Source organism: Lissotriton vulgaris, chromosome 8 (genome assembly GCF_964263255.1).
Source record: "Lissotriton vulgaris chromosome 8, aLisVul1.2, whole genome shotgun sequence".
NCBI classification, from domain to species: Eukaryota; Metazoa; Chordata; class Amphibia; order Caudata; family Salamandridae; genus Lissotriton; species Lissotriton vulgaris.
Window position 1 is genome coordinate 669,374,835 of NC_141696.1, and position 15,968 is coordinate 669,390,802.

The 15,968-nt window shown below is 50.2% G+C and overlaps 1 protein-coding gene across 2 annotated transcripts in view; it reads right to left on the reverse strand.

Moving 5' to 3' along the window:
* TOMM70 (translocase of outer mitochondrial membrane 70) overlaps nt 1-15,968 on the reverse strand; it is a 227,165-nt gene that overhangs the window by 67,745 nt on the left and 143,452 nt on the right. For both annotated transcript variants that reach the window (XM_086934541.1, XM_086934540.1), the window contains exons 7-8: nt 15,233-15,367; nt 13,831-13,938 (exon numbers count right to left, since the gene is read on the reverse strand). In XM_086934541.1, coding sequence (XP_086790667.1) covers nt 13,831-13,938; nt 15,233-15,367 — 243 coding nt within the window. The remainder of the gene's footprint in view (nt 1-13,830; nt 13,939-15,232; nt 15,368-15,968) is intronic.

The window sequence follows — 15,968 nt, forward strand, 5'->3', positions numbered from 1 at the left end:
CAGGGGGCGCGGACAGCGGCGAGGAAGGGTTGCGGGATTGTTTTTGGGCCGCCTGAGTCACAACCGAGTCCGGTCTGGGGTGGCCGGTCAGGCAGGCAGGCGCGGTGTTCGGGGCCTTATATTTCTTGTCTAGGCGCGGAACCACCGCAGGTACCGAAGCAGGCGTGAGCATCAGCTTCTTGCCCTGTTCCCACAGAAAGTCTATAAGTGGAATAGACTTGGCCAATTTCTGGCTGTGTTCCTTGAAATCATGGAGGAAGCATTCCGTTTCCGCGGATTCCACTGCCATGTGAAACCTCTTTGCAGCTCTGTCCACCAGTTTGTGAAAACCTCCCAGGTCCGCCGCCTCAGAGTGGCGTGGTCGCGGGGATGCCGGGGTAGACGAATGGTGTGATGACGCAGCATCGGCATCGTCGTCTCTGGGGTCCGAGGCGGCCGATGGTTGCGCTTGGGTGACCGGCACGTGGGTGCCGCTGTCGGCGTCCGGGAACCGTTGTTTATAATCCTGCACCAGGGATTTCAAATCGTTGACCAGAGACAGTGGCAAACAGATCATCGGGGTGTTCACCGTGTCGACGTTCAGGGAGCGCCCCTGTTCGTCCCGGATCTCGTGGACGTCCTGGTGTTCCTCGTGATCCTCCTGTTCTTCGTCTGACTCTTCACTCTGGAGTGTCTCCTGTTCTTGCTCGGGTGCCAACTCCACCGTTGGGTGAACCGAGGGCGTTGGAGTCGAGTGAATAGAGGCTTCGACCAATCTCGATTCTTTCCAAGATGGCGCCGGGGTCTCTTCCGACGACGTGCGTGAAGATGGCGCGCCCGCCGTGTGTGTTGGTGACTTGGGCACCTCCGTTAGGGTCGATGGCACCAAATTTTGCGGGGATAAGAGTTTCGCCGGCTTACTGGTGGTAGGGCCTTGGACTTGAGTTATCGTTGTCGAAGGCGTGCCTTTTGAACTTGACCTCGACCGTTTAGGTGACGATCCTTCGGTATGAGATGTTTTCGGCGAAGGCGTACCTGTAGATTTAGACCTCTTAGGTGACGAAGACTTTGTATTCGTACTGGATTTTGTATTCGTACTGGATGAAGATTTCAGAGGAATGGTCGAGGAGACCGGTGCGCCTGAGGACGCAGTGGTGGACGTCGTGGCCGTCGCGGAGGGCGATGAGGCCGTAGTGGTCGACACTGTGGTCGTGACCGAGGTGGTCCGCTTAGTAGATGGAGCGGGCTTCTTGAACCTCTGGCCATCCTTAACAGACACGGAGGAGGTGGTGGAACGTGCCTCCGAAGGTTTCCTGTGCGCCTTCTTAGGAGGAGTGTCTGTCTCTCCAGGGGACTGCACCCTGGGTCTCTTCTTGGAGACTTTGGAGGTCGCGGAGACACTACCCTCGGAAGATTCCAGAGTGTCTCGGACCTTAAGCCTGTCGAGCCACTCGCGGAGGCGAGTTTCCCTTTCCTTAACAGTCTTCTTTGGGAAGGCTCTACACACCCTACACTTGTCAGTGACGTGGTCAGGGTACAGGCAATATAAGCACAGGTCGTGCTTGTCCTCCGCTTGAATCCGTTGCTTGCCGCAGGAGGAACAGGCCCTCAGAAGGGCTTTCTTCTGCGAGTCCGCCATGGACGAAGCTTTCTTATCAGATTCCGACATGTAGTCGAAGATAGGATATATAACCTTTCCGTACAAAGTGTACTTCAGCGAAGTTTGAGACTTCGTAGCCAGGAAAACCTGAAGAGCTCAGGTTGGAGACTCCCTAGCACAACGTGCGGTAGAAAATCTGAGGGACTGAGGCTCCTCCCGGGAAGGTTCTAGAGGGAGGTCGGAGCTGATTGGCTAACGATGAGAGTTCGGTCCTTTTTACATAAGGACGTGGAAAGGCCCCAAAGGGGAGGCCCTTCGGCCTATATTCTCTATGTATGTCCTTAGGACATTACTTTTTTATGTACCGGAGGCTCCCGTCTCGGCGACGGGGAATGATTCAGGCATGTGAATCTATGAAAGACACCCAAATACTGGATAACAACAATACTCGAATCATTGATCACTTCTTCATATTTATTTTCTTCATATAAATGTATTTCTTTTGTGATTACATACATATATTAATTTTCAAGTAGTTAGTTGATTCTCCTCATGCTCCAATGCATTTCGGGTATAAAACCCTTCATCCGGGAACAACAAGCTGTAACAAGCTGAAGAGAATCAACAAATTACTTGAAAATTAATATATGTATGAAATTACAAAAGGAATAAATTCATATGTAGAAAATAAATATGAAGTGAAGAAATATTTGAGTATTGACGTTTATTTGAAGATTATAGACTCTCACAACACCATTAGGGGTCCTGTGGTGCCCGTGGGGATGCCCCGGATTGTTGGGTACTCAACTTTTGGATATTTATTCTAGGGTACATAACCGGAGTACACACCTACAAATCACACTAAATTGCTTTAAAAATCTATTTTGAATAACAGGTTGTGCGCGAACAACTTCACACTAGTTCATACGGGTTCCGATCCTTGCTCGCGGCACACCTACAACTTACATGTGATTATACAACATGGCGTACGACGAGATTTCGAACCATTTCTATAAAATTGCTGTTTACTGTGGATTTCAAATTTGTCTTCCGTATGTTGGATGTGTGCTCATTCAGTCTTTTTTTATCTCACCCTCTGTCTTGCCAATATATCCTTGACCGCAAGGGCATTTAAATAGGGAGACCACGTTCATGGTGTCGCATGTTGCAATTACTCATACTTTGATGCTGTTGCCTTTACGTGGGTGAGTTATGGTATGTCCTTTGATGGCATTATTACAATTGCTGCAATTGTGACATGGTACCGTGCCTTTCAACAAGCTGTACTTGTTGTTCCCTGACAAAGGGTTTTATACCCGAAATGCATTGGAGCAGGAGGAGAATCAACTAACTACTTGAAAATTAATATGTGTATAAAATCACAAAATGAATAAATTCATATGAAGAAAATAAATATGAAGAAGTGAACAAAGAATCTAGTATTGAGGTTTATTCGAGGATTATAAACCCTGTCGTGCTTGTGGGGACGCCCCCGATGGTTGGGTACGCAACTTAAGGATATTCTAGTGTACATAACCGGAGTACACACCCACAGAGAACACTAAATCGCTTTGAAAATCTATTTTGAAAAACAGGTTGTGGGTGAACAATTAGTTGTTATTAAGTGTGTGTCACATTTCGCTTTGTGTACAAATACTACTTTTTTATAAATGTGAGCTTTTGGCTGGACATTTATTTATTAAGGCTGCTGAACGTACATTGAGTTGTGAGTCTGTAAACTCAATGCATCTACCTCTTTCCCCCAGAAGCCACAGACTACTTGAGTGGCGCTACCACTGAGAGCCAGGTGCTAAAGGGGTACTTAGGCCAGTTTCCCAGAGCGCAATGTAGGTTGGGCCCAAGGACATAAGGAGTAAACAGCCTCAACTATTACAGCTGGACGCAGTAACTCCTGCTGGCCCAGTGATACTCTGAAAGGTGTTCTGACAATCATCCAGTGAATAATTGAGAAAATTAAATTATCAGTTAAAAAAAACTAGCATCCTTTGGAAACTAGTACAAAGTTTCTCTGCTGGCTTGCTGTCCGAAAACTTTGGGACCAGGGTGTATTAAGTATTTCATTGCCAGACCGTACTTGTTTTCCAGTTTGGCAGAATATTATGAGAAAGTTCAAAGTTAGTTTGATCTATCATTTGTGTCAGCCCAACTTGGTATTAGCACAATACTAGCTTATATTTATAGTGATTTGCCATACTTCTGCTGTTCTAAGCATTGTAAATAAAATAAGTTACAAATACCAAATGTTATGACCTTAGCCTCCAATATACAGCTGCAAATGTTATTTTATCAAGGGTTGTGACAAAATTGGAAAGATTAAGAAAAAAGCAACTTAACAGTCATAGGTTATAACCCACTAAATCAACCTGCAATAAACAAGAAAGATGGAAACGGAGTCAACAGCAGGATAATTACAAAGTAAGAAAAACAATTTAGGACACAGTTTAGAGTCCGTTAACTTTCAAAGTTGCATCCCTTGGAAGTATAAAAGTGCTCTACTGAACTGTTCATTTTTAGGTCGAAGGCCTAAAAGGCTGCGCTTGCGCAGTCTTAGGCCGGAGATTTAATGAGTCTGAGTAGCGCCGAAGGTCCCGCCTCCGTGCCCCATCTCTCCTTCATTGGCTGGCTTCCTAAACGGAGGCCGGCCATTGGAGGAGAGATCAGTCACTCCAATGTAGCCCCGTCCTTTTCGGATTTGGGGGCGTGATTTTTTGCGTTCTTTAGACAGTGACGTTGTCCGTCACTCAGAACCACAAAACCACGCCCCCAAATCCGAAAAAATCTCGGGGCTTTTTTCAGCCATTTTGAAGCTCGCTTCGAGCCCTCCTGAGGTCGGTTTGGGTCGTGTGCTTCTGTTTTCCTGCGTGCCCCTTGGCCGAGCACTTTACAGTGCGCCTGGGGGCTCGCGTTATTTATCTCCTTTGTTTTTCCCTCACGTCGTGCTCTCTGGCCGAGCCTCTGCCTCTGAGGGTGCCTGGGGGCTCGGTTTGCACTTTGTCCGCCTGCGTGCCCCCTGGCCGAGCCTCTAAGGGCGCCTGGGGGCTCGCTTTTGTTTAAATGCTTCCTGCTCCTGGGGGGGGGACCCGAGGGTCGTTGTGCGCCTGGGGCTCCTCTTTAGGTTTAAAGTATTTTATTGAAGCAGGGTGGGGTAGGACACAAAGGGGCAAGGAACAAGTAAACCACAGGAACCGCACAGCAATGCACATTGTACAGCAAGTACAGTAATGCAATTACAATTTCGTAAGAGGCCCCATCCGACTTGGGAGCATAGCTTTCCCAACTGTGGTCACATACAAACAACGAGGGTGGGGGGGGGGGACTGGGGAGAAAGGGAGGGAGGGACGGGATGGGGGGGAGGAAAGAAAGTCAGGGGGGGGGGGGACCAAGAAAGAACGGGAGAAAAAAAGAAAAGAAAAAAAAGGGGGGGGGGAAGAGGGGAAGGGGAAAAAGGGGGGGGGGTGAAGGGAGGGGAAGCAACCCCGCTCCAAGAACCTACCCAACCAAACAGAACCCCCAACTACCGAACCCTGACCCACCCCCTGTACTGTGCCAATATCTACAGTCTCCGCTACATGCAACTCTCCGAAAATCCCCGCTACACAGTACCGACCCCACCCAATCAAGCAGGCGGATCCGGTGGCGGTGTCAGCCTTAACAACCTAAGGTATCTAGGGCAGGTGATCTCCCGAAACTCGGAACATAACAGGCTGTGAAAGGGCTCCCACAGTTCCTCAAAAGTATCAGTATCCCCCAGGGCTACTAAGGACATCTTCTCCATTCCAAGGACATGCCATAATCTGTGCAGCCAACCAACTACAGAGGGAAGTGTGGTAGTGCGCCAGTGTATGAGAATATTCTGCACCGCTGACCCCAGCGCAATTGCGATCTGTCTACCTCTCTTAGATCTAAGGGGATACATCAGCCCATTCGGCAACCCTAGCAGAACATAGGCCGGGAATCTAGGCAGTTCTATCCCAAAGCATTTGTCTACCTCACCCAAAACCTCTTCCCAGTAAGGAGCCAGCAGGGGACATTCCCATAGTATGTGTGTTAGTGTACCAGTATTGCCACAGTTGCGCCAGCACGTCCCTGGTATTGCCCTGTCCATCTCGTGCAGTTTCTCCGGAGTACGGTACCAGTAGGTCGAGATTTTAGTGCAGGTCTCCGTAAGACCCGTGTGGTAGGCCGAGTGACGTGCGCGGAAGGAGATGTGTTCCCATTCTTTATGGCTCAACACGCGCCCGAGCTCACGCTCCCAACGTTCCCGACCGGGGTTGTGAATATGAAAGGAGGGGGGCTGCAGCATTTTATACAGGTCTGAGATCAGTTTAGCGTCCGACGTGCGAGTAATTAACCAACGCTCATACGCTGTGATTTCCCGGTGTGCCGCGTCGCGCACTTGGGGTTGTAATGCCCAGTGGCGCGCCTGCATGTATCGCATGCGCTCCGTTTCCGGGAGGCCATAATCCCTCCTCAGGTCCGGGAAGGGGACAACCCCCTCAGGGCAATACAAGTGATACAGAGTGCAGCAGCGGGCCACCCGCCATCGCTCATAAGCGCCCTGCTCCATCCCGGGGCCGAAGTCCGGGTTGCCAATGAGCGGCGTAAAGGGAGAGGGGAAGGTGGTAAGCTCGCACCTGGCAGCCACCGAGTCCCACGTCCAGAGCGGGACCCGCGTTACCAGAGACGCATAGAGATTGGGGGGGTCGATGGGCCCGCTTCAAGAATGGTACTTCCTGCAGCGTCCTTCCCGCCACCGCCTGGTCCTGGAACAGCCAGTGCTTATCAGACTCCCACCGGCTCCATTCCACTAGATAGCGGAGCTGAGCGGCCTGGAAATATTTCCGCAAGTCCGGTATCCCCAGCCCCCCGGATTCCGGTGACAGCATAGCGATGCTTCTCTTGATCCTCGGCCTGCGGCCCTGCCACACGAACCGCGCGATGGCAGCCTGTGTCTCCGCAAGCCACCCCGCGGGGGGCTGGAGCGGCAACGCTCTGAAGAGGTACAGCACCTGAGGCAGGAGAGTCATCTTCACCGCGGCCACCCTACCCAGCAACGACAGCGTGCCCTTATCCCACCGGCCCAATTCCTCCCTGATTTTCGCGCCCAGCGCCGCGTAATTGGCCGTGACCATCTCCGGGAGGGAGGGCGCCAATAGGATCCCCAAGTACGGGATCCGGTCCCTGGACCAGCTCAGAGGGTAAAGCCTCTGTAGTTCCGCTCTAGTGGCGTTAGTAAGCGATGGGGCTCCTCTTTAAAAGTGTCTCCGCGAGCTGCGTGCTGGCTCCCTCCCACAGCTGCAGCGCACCTCCGGTGCCCAGGCCGAAGTGTGATCCCAATCCGACCCTGCCTGCCATGCCCGTCATCCCCGGGAGGGCAGCTGCCCCTTCCACCGCGGTGCCCGAGGAGGAGCAGCCCCCCGCCGCAGTGCCCGAGGAGGAGCAGCCCCCCCGCCGAGGTGAGGCAGGCCGAGGCGGAGCAGCCCCCGCCGCAGTGCCCGAGGAGCCCCCCGCCGCCGTGCCCGAGGAGGTGCCCAAGGAGATCCCCGAGATCCTGGCGGACCCCCGCACCGGACGGCGCTACAAGCGCGGCCGCTTCCCGGGCAGGGGCAGCTTCTGCAAGTGCTTCGAGGTCTCGCACATGGAGACGGAGGAGCTGCTGGCCTGCAAGATCGTGCCCAAGAGCCGGCTGCGGGACCCGGAGCAGAAGCTGAGCACGGAGATCGCCATCCACCCCAGCCTGGACCACCCGCACGTGCTGCGCTTCTGCGGCTCCTTCGAGGACCAGCACTTCGTCTACGTGCTGCTGGAGCTGTGCCGGCACAGGGTGAGCAGAGACACTCCAGGCCGCAGGGCTGCTGGGGGAGCTGTGGCTGGTAACATTAGTGGGAGGCCTATAGGACTGCTATGCTATGCCCCCATATAAAACTTCATTAATAATAATGCGATACTTTCTCGCCCATGTCTAAATCAATCACCCGTGAAATTTCCAGAAAGTGCCGCAACCACAAGCATGAGATGAAAAGGGGTGTAACAGGTGATTGTTTACAACAGCTGGACCGAAGCAGCGCTCGGAATTTGGCGGGAACTGATTCTCTTTCCATTTCCAGATAAAAGTGGACGCTCCAGCACATCTCAGCCCCCGAGGGGGGAAGCAAAAGCCGCGCTCGGAATTTGGCGGGAACTGACTTCTATTTCCAGATAAAAGGGCAGGTCCCCGTGAACACTCCAGCACAGCTCGGCCTCCGGAGGGGGAAGGCAACGGGACATCTGCTGAAACCCCGTCCGCCCTGGTGAGATGCGGAGACCGGCAGTCCTTTCACCCGTCCCCCGCCCTGGTGAGATGCGGAGACCAGCAGTCCTTGCACCCGTCCCCCGCCCTGGTGAGATGCGGAGACCGGCAGCCCTTGCATCCGTCCCCCGCCCTGGTGAGATGCGGAGACCGGCAGTCCTTGCACCAGTCCTCCGCCCTGGTGAGATGCGGAGTCCCGCAGTCCATTCACCCGTCTGCGTCAGAGGTCCAGGGAGCAGCTTTCAGAGCATGGCCGAAAATCGGGAACCGATGGGCACACATGCCAACATTTCAGAAGAGGTAAGGGGGAGATTTGAATAAATTAACAGAATCGGGAATATGCATCCGTCCTACTGACTTCTGTTACAGCAGTGGCAATTTCAGTCAGGAGACAGCCACCATTAGCCACTTTTCTGCTCTAGAAATCTGGAGTTTTCCGCCTGAATGAGGTCTGTTGACAAATATGGACGGTAAGACTTGGGTAAACATGTTACAGCTTTTGTTTTTTTTTACCATGAACCCAGTGTTTTAAGTGGGCGGGGTCCTACTGGTACGCAGCACCGGCAGATCTAAAGAGCAGCTGCTGAGACGAGTTCCTATCGGGCTCTCCGTTTTTGCCCTCACCCTGAGGGTGAAAAAAAGAAATGTTAACTCTGCCGCAGTGCCGACCATCACTGTATATGATGTAATCTCAGAGAGACTGGTTCTCTTATCTCATCATTTCAAAACCGAAGCATTTTCAATGTTCTATACAACGGAGCCAAGGTTGTTTCTTATTTATCTTACACAACTTAGAACCAATGACCAAGCCCATAGTCCTTGCTTGTTGTAGGTGTAATGTTACGTATTGTATTCTATATCTGGGGGCAATGACGGAAGCAGCAAAATACGAGGGGGGGGGGGGCGGGCGCACTATGCGCGTATATTTTTAAGCCACGCCCCTTTTTGTATCTGCCCAGTTTCATTCCATGTAAAGCCCTGCTGGCGCCTCCAGATGCGCGTCTAATTCAGATATTTCCGCTGAAGTACAATGCTCTTCTCACTCGGGCTGCTCTGTAGCGTCACGTGCAAGAGCATGAAGGGGGTTAGGGGGGGGGGGGGGGAATCGAAAATAGTAGGGGCTGCTGTCATTATTGACTGAAAAGGAATGTTATTTTTGTGTCCCTTTTGCGCTAGTCCGAATACAACAAACCCTGATGGGCCTCTCTTTCAAGGTGTAGTTCTGGTTAAGTATTTTCTGCTGCTGTGAAATGCTGTTTTCAGCCCCTTGGAGCTCTGACACTACTTCCTGCCGGAGCCTCTGATTGGGCAGTTTTGTTGTAGAACATTCTGCTCTTATCTTAGATGTGACTACTCGGGGAGTTTGGAATTAACTCTTTCTCCCAGCCTCGCAGATGGAAACATGTATGTGTGTGTGCGTGCCTGGACGTGTGTGCGCATCTGTGTATGTGTGCGTGCCTATGTGTGTGTGCCTGTGTATGTGTGTGCATCTGTGTGAGCATGAGTGGGCGTATGTGCGCATCTGCATGTGTGTGCGTACCTGGGCGTATGTGCACATCTGCGTGTGTGTGTGTGTGCATCTGTGAGTGTGCATCTGTGAGTGTGTGCCTATGTATATGCGCATCTGTGTGTGTGTGTGCGCGCATCTGTGTGGGGGTGCGTGCCTGGGTGTGTGTGCCTGTGTATGTGCGCATCTGTGTGTGTGTGCGTGCCTGTGTGTGTGTGTTTCTGGGCGTATGTGAAAATCTGTGTGTGCGTGTGCCTGGGTGTGTGCACATCTGTGTGTGTGTGCGTTTCTGGGCTTGTGTGCGCATGTGTGTGTGTGTGCGTGTATATGCGCATCTGTGTGTGTGCGTGCCTGGATGTTTGCGCATTTGTGTATGTGTGCGCGCATATGTGTGTGTGTGCCTGTGTACGTGTACACCTGTTTATGTGTGTGCATCTGTCTGTGTGTGTGTGCGTGCCTGGCCTTGTGTGCGCATCTGTGTGTCTGTGCATCTGTGTGAGTGCGCGTGTCTGGTTGTGTGTGCGCATGTGTGTGTGTGCGTGTGTGTGTGTGCGACTGGGCATGAGTGTGTTTGCCTGTGTGTATGTGTAGGTGTGTGTGTGCGCGCATCGGTGTGTGTGTGTTTGCCTATGTATGTGAAAGCATTTGTGTGTGGACGTGCCTGTGTGCATGGCCGCGTGCGTGTCCAGGGCAATGCAATCCTTCCCTTCTGTCAAGATTAACATTCAAATGAATGTTATGTTTGTACCACATGTGCCGTTGTCAGAATGAAGTGACGGCTGATGTGGCCAGGCCTCGCCTCCACGTGGGGCTGTGATCAGGTCTTTCCCGTCAGCCTGGAGTCTGCTTTCAGTCAGGCGGAGCTCGGTGTCCTGGTCCCTGTGAGGGGCGAGCCTGAGCTCTGACATTTTTGTTATTCCCCTGCTCAGAAATGTGAACGCACATGTGTTTCGAGTTAACTCCCAGATAGACAGGAGCGCAGTGCGCATGCCCCGGCGTCCTTCGGGCCGGGCCTGAGCTCGGGGGCTTTGGATATGTGCGGGGTTATCAAGGAGTCTCCCCAACTCACTTAAAATGAGTAAAGCGGGGTGCAGCAGTGTTGGGGTGCAGAGAGAGTGGAAGACGAATAGAAGAACTTTGCGTTAGAAGTTTTAGGTAATTCACAGAAATATTTGTCTAACCACAATCTCCCGCGCTGATTGGAGGGAGGGAAGAGACATAAAGAGAGATAAATCTGACTGTCTCAGAGTGTCTCTTGCAGGCTGTGATCTATTTTCAATGGCCTCTCTGTGGGGAGGGGTTTGGGGGGAGAGAGAGAGAGATCTGTGTCTGTCCCAGAGTGTCTCTTGGAGGCTGTGATCTGCTTTCAATGCCTCTCTGTGGGGAGGTAGGTGGGGGTGAGAGAGAGATCTGTGTCTGTCTCAGAGTTTCTCTTGTCGCTCCCTTTCTGTGTGTTGCGGGCCTCTGTCTTTTTAGGTGTTTTAGTCTGTCTCTTTCTGTGTCTGTCTCAGAGTGTCTCTTCCTACTCTCGTAGTGGAGGTTATATGGCTCTGTCTTTTTTTGTACTCTCCTCAGTCTCTCACTGCACCATCCTTTCACTGCTGCACTCTCTCCTCAGCCTCTCCCTGCACCATCCTTTCACTGACGCACTCTCTCCTCAGCCTCTCCCTCCACTGTCCCTTCACTGATGCACTCTCCTCAGCCTCTCCCTGCACCGTCCCTTCACTGATGCACTCTGTTCAGCCCCCCATTGCATCGTCCCTTCACTGCTGCACTTTCCTCAGTCTCTCACTGCACCATCCCTTCCCTGCTGCACTCTCCTCAACCTCTCACTGCAGCACTCTCTCCTCAGCCTCTTCCTGCACCGTCCCTTCCCTGATGCACTCTCTGTTCAGCCCCCCATTGCATTGTCCCTTCACTGCTGCACTTTCCTCAGCCTCTCACTGCAACATCGCTTCACTGCAGCACTCTCTCCTCAGCCTCTCCCTGCGCCATTGCTTCACCCTCTGCTCAGCCCCCCCATCCAGGCTGCAGCCCTCACTCCTCCACTGCACCATCACTCACTGCTGCACTCTCTCTCAGCCTCTCACGGTACTGTCCCTTCACTGCTGCACTCTCCTCAGACTCTCTCTCTACCCCATACCTTCACTACTGCACTCTCTCCTCAGCCTCTCCCTGCACCGTCCCTTCACTGATGCACTCTCTCCACAGCCCCTCCCTGCACCGTCCCTTCACTGCTGCACTCTCTGCTCAGCCTCTCCCTGCACCGTCCATTCACTGATGCACTCTCTGCTCAGCCTCCCATTGCATCGTCCCTTCACTGCTGCACTCTCTTCAGCCTCTCCCTGCACAGTCCCTTCACTTGTGCACTCCTCAGTCTCTCACTGCACCATCCCTTCACTGATGCACTCTCTTCAGCCTCTCCCTGCACCATCCCTTTACTAATGCACTCTCTCCTTAGCCTCTCCTTGCACAGTCCCTTCACTGCTGCACTCTCCTCAGCCTCTCACTGCACGGTCACTTCACTGCTGCACTCACTCCTCCTCCCCACTGCACCGTCCCTTCACTGCTGTACTCTCCTCAGCCTCTCACTGCATTATCCCTTCACTGCTACACTCTCTCCTCAGTCCCACTGCACCGTCCCTTCACTGCTGCACTCTATGCTCAGCCCCCACTGCACCGTCCTTTTACTGCTGCACTCTCCTCAGCTTCTCCCTGCACCGTCCCTTCACTGCTGCACTCTCTGCTCAGCCTCTCCCTGCACTGTCCCTTCACTGATGCACTCTCCTCAGCCTCTCCCTGCACTGTCCCTTCACTGCTGCACTCTCCTCAGCCTCTCCTTGCACCGTCCCTTCACTGATGCACTCTGCTCAGCCCCCCATTGCATCGTCCCTTCATTGCTGCACTTTCTGCTCAGCCCCGCCCCCCCATCCAGGCTGCAGCCCTCACTCCTCCACTGCACCATCACTCACTGCTGCACTTTCTCCTCAGCCTCTTATGGTACCGTCCCTTCACTGATGCACTCTCCTCAGCCTCTCACTGCACCATCCCTTCACTCTCTCCTCAGCTCCACTATACCGTCCCTACTACCTCACTCTCTCTATCACTACCTCACTCTCTCTTTCACTAACTCACTATCTCTCACACTACAACACTATCTCTCATTCACTCTCTCTCTACCTCAATCTCTACCTCACTACTCAACTCTCTTTCTCACAGCATCACAATATCACTACCACAGGAACTATATCTCTCTAACACACTACTTCACAACGTAACTCTCTCTATCTCACTACCTCACTCTCTCTACATCACTACCTAACTCTATCTATTACTATCTCACTATCTCATTCTCACTGCCTCACCATATCACGACACACTCTCTCAAAAATTCACAACTCTCTCACTACCTCACAACTTCACTCTCTCTCTCTAACTCATTGCTTCACTCTCTCTATCTCACTACCTCACACTCTCTCTATATACTACCTCACTATTTCTATCTCACTATATCACGACACACTCTCTGTAAGGTTCACTACATCACTCTCTCACTACCCCACAACTTCACTCTCTCTATCTCACTACCGCACTCTCTCTCTCTCTCAAATACACTAACTCACTTTTACTCTCTCATACACTACCTCACTCTAGCTCACTACTTCACAACATCGCTCTGTTTCTATCTCAATACAGCACAACAACTCTCACCCTCACTACCTCATTCTTTCACGACCTCTTTATCTCACTACCTCACAAACTCACTCACTACCTCAATCACTCTCTCTCACTACCTCACTCTTTCTATCTCACTAACTCACTTTCACTCTCTCTTTCACTACCTCTTTCTCACTACCTCACAACATCCCTCTCACTACCTCACTCTCTCTCACTACCTCACTCTCTCTCTATTTCAATACCTCACTCGCTCTCTCTATCTCACTCTCTCTCTGCTAATGCAATAGGTATCACATATGCAAAAAACAAAGCTAATGCCAATACAAATGACAATGCCATTTATTTAGGGATACAAAAAAGATAAAAAAATAATGAGCAATTCTAATAGCTCTACCTATAATATTGCCGAGACCATTGCATTGTAAATGCTTGTTTCATTAGCTATATTGCTATTATCAGTATTATGAAAAACACGTTTCGATTACGCAAAATAATATACTTGCGATTTAGGTGCCCAAAAATAATCCTCCAAATCGGGACAGGCCTTTTTCATAGCGAAAAACGAATTTATCAAAAACAAGCAATACCATAAACACATCGGCCTCAGGTTAACGGTTTTGTAACTCTACACCTAAATTCTTAGGTAACTAAAATGAATGATGTCAGGTTTCAGTAAAGTGAAAATATAAAATTCCGAATTAAAACCACCTAGAAATGTAACATGTAAATGTAACATGTAAATGTAAGAGTACTTACCAATGCAAAGCATTTCTGTGCTTGTGCCAATGCAGAATCGGGTCGCAATCGAATACATTCATCAAAATCTGACACAGCTTCTGCAACTTGGTCTAATAATATTTTCAGCTACACGGGAGGAAAACACAGCTGTGAGGCAAGATATAATTTTACAATTAAAATTTCAGGATCTCCCATCTAAATTATGCCACTGTTAAGTATCGCAAGACTTAATACATTTTTTATAAACAATAAAAGATGGAAAGGTGTGCAATGTTAATGAAAGTATACCTGTAGTTACAGAATATTCCAGGTTTGAGTCATTGTCTGTTAAAGCCTCAACTCTCAAGTCCAATGCAAGGACGGTGGCCGCTATCCATTACTCCAAAGAGCAGTGATTCCTAGCCTTTTGAATTTGGTGGACTCCCCAAAGAATCAATATGGTAACTGACCAGTAAAACTTGTGTGACTCTAGACCCCTGAACCAGTTCCCACAGGCACATACACAATATTGTTCCACCCCCATTCCATGGGCGTATGGCCCACAACCACAGCAACAAGAGCACAAACAAAAAGCCTTGGTATGGAACCTCGAAGGGTAAACCCTGCAGAACTCTCTCAGTCTATTAAGTCTCAAATTAATCTGCATGGGCTAAGAAAGGCAGAGTCAAATCCACTCCAACCATGGCACACGGAGACAACACTGACTCAACAGTAAAGAACATGGAAGCTATGTAGCTCCAAAGAGATCCTTGCTGAGCTGAACCCCTCCATCTGCCCTGCAGGAGGGACAAACCGATGATGAGACTTAAGGGTCCACCTGAAGCCAAACAAAGTAGACACAGGCTAGTTCGACCCAAAAGGAAAGCCACGTAGCACTTCTTGCACCACTGACACTACCTGAAGTCGCCCATGCTACCCAACCGTCAGCAGGCAAAGAGGGACACATCCACAGCTGCGCCAGTTTGATCCAGTAAACCGGATCCCCTTGCCACAGTGTTCCCCGCTCACAGTCCAAGTCACCTGGATGCCAGAGAATCAATTTCCACAGGGCTAGAAAGAGGCATGCCCTCCCCATCAGGAACACAAAGACAGCTTTGGGAATGCATACAAAAAGGAAGTGATATGTGTGAACCTCCTCTTTTTGGTCTCTCCGCTTTCCAAGTGGACTCGGAGCAAAGTCTGAGGAGGAGGGCGTAATTTTTTACTTTTAGCTAGGTCATATGTAGCTTAAAGGGATAGGACACACCTCAATTAAGTAAGGAACAGGATGAGGAAGGCTGAAGAAATAATGTTATTGGAAGGCCAACTATAAGATCATGGGATTAGGCCATTAGTTATTCATTGCATTCAGCAAAATGACCTTTCTGTAACACTGTACACCCTCCACCATTAAGTATGAAATACCGTGTATTTCTTTTACCTGCCCTCTATGATGATAGACGTCAGCATTCTGAGGATCAATATCAGCAGCCATGTTGAAGTCTTGAGTGGAAAGTTGAGGTTGTTGCTGTTGCATATACATACTACCTCGTTTGATTAGTGCATTGGCACGCAGCTGTATAGAAAAAAAATACATTTGTGATGGCAGAAGTTCCCCCTTAAATGTCTGACATTAATACCTCTGCCCTAAAAGTTTCCGAAACCCCCCACCCCAAATATAAATATGAGTTTAAAAAGTGAAAGTGCATTCTGGGACAAAAACATTCTGCGTAATAATTAGAGTTAACCTTTACCAAATTAAACAATTTCCCATCTTCAGCTAGGTCACTGACAACTTACTAGAACATGTAAAAATCAAGGTGACATCAGACAGGAGAGTAACGGAGAATCAGTGGCATAGCATGGTTGCCATGAGCCCTAATGCGAACAGATACAATGAGGACCACCCTTTCAGAAAACTGGTCCGTTTCCTTTTACAGGATTTGCTGCACTGGTCTCCCTGCCACAGGAGGCGACATCAGTGAAAATAACACTCTTCAAGTTATAGGACTAAATATTTCAATATGAGCGCATCAGATCTCATTTGCTTTTTAGAGTTTATTATGGCCCCAGAACATATTAGCCCCATTAAAAAAGTACATCACCACTGGAATACCCTACTAAGTTATTTGCCATGTTTCAATTACTACAATAATGCATATTTAATTTCTAGTTCC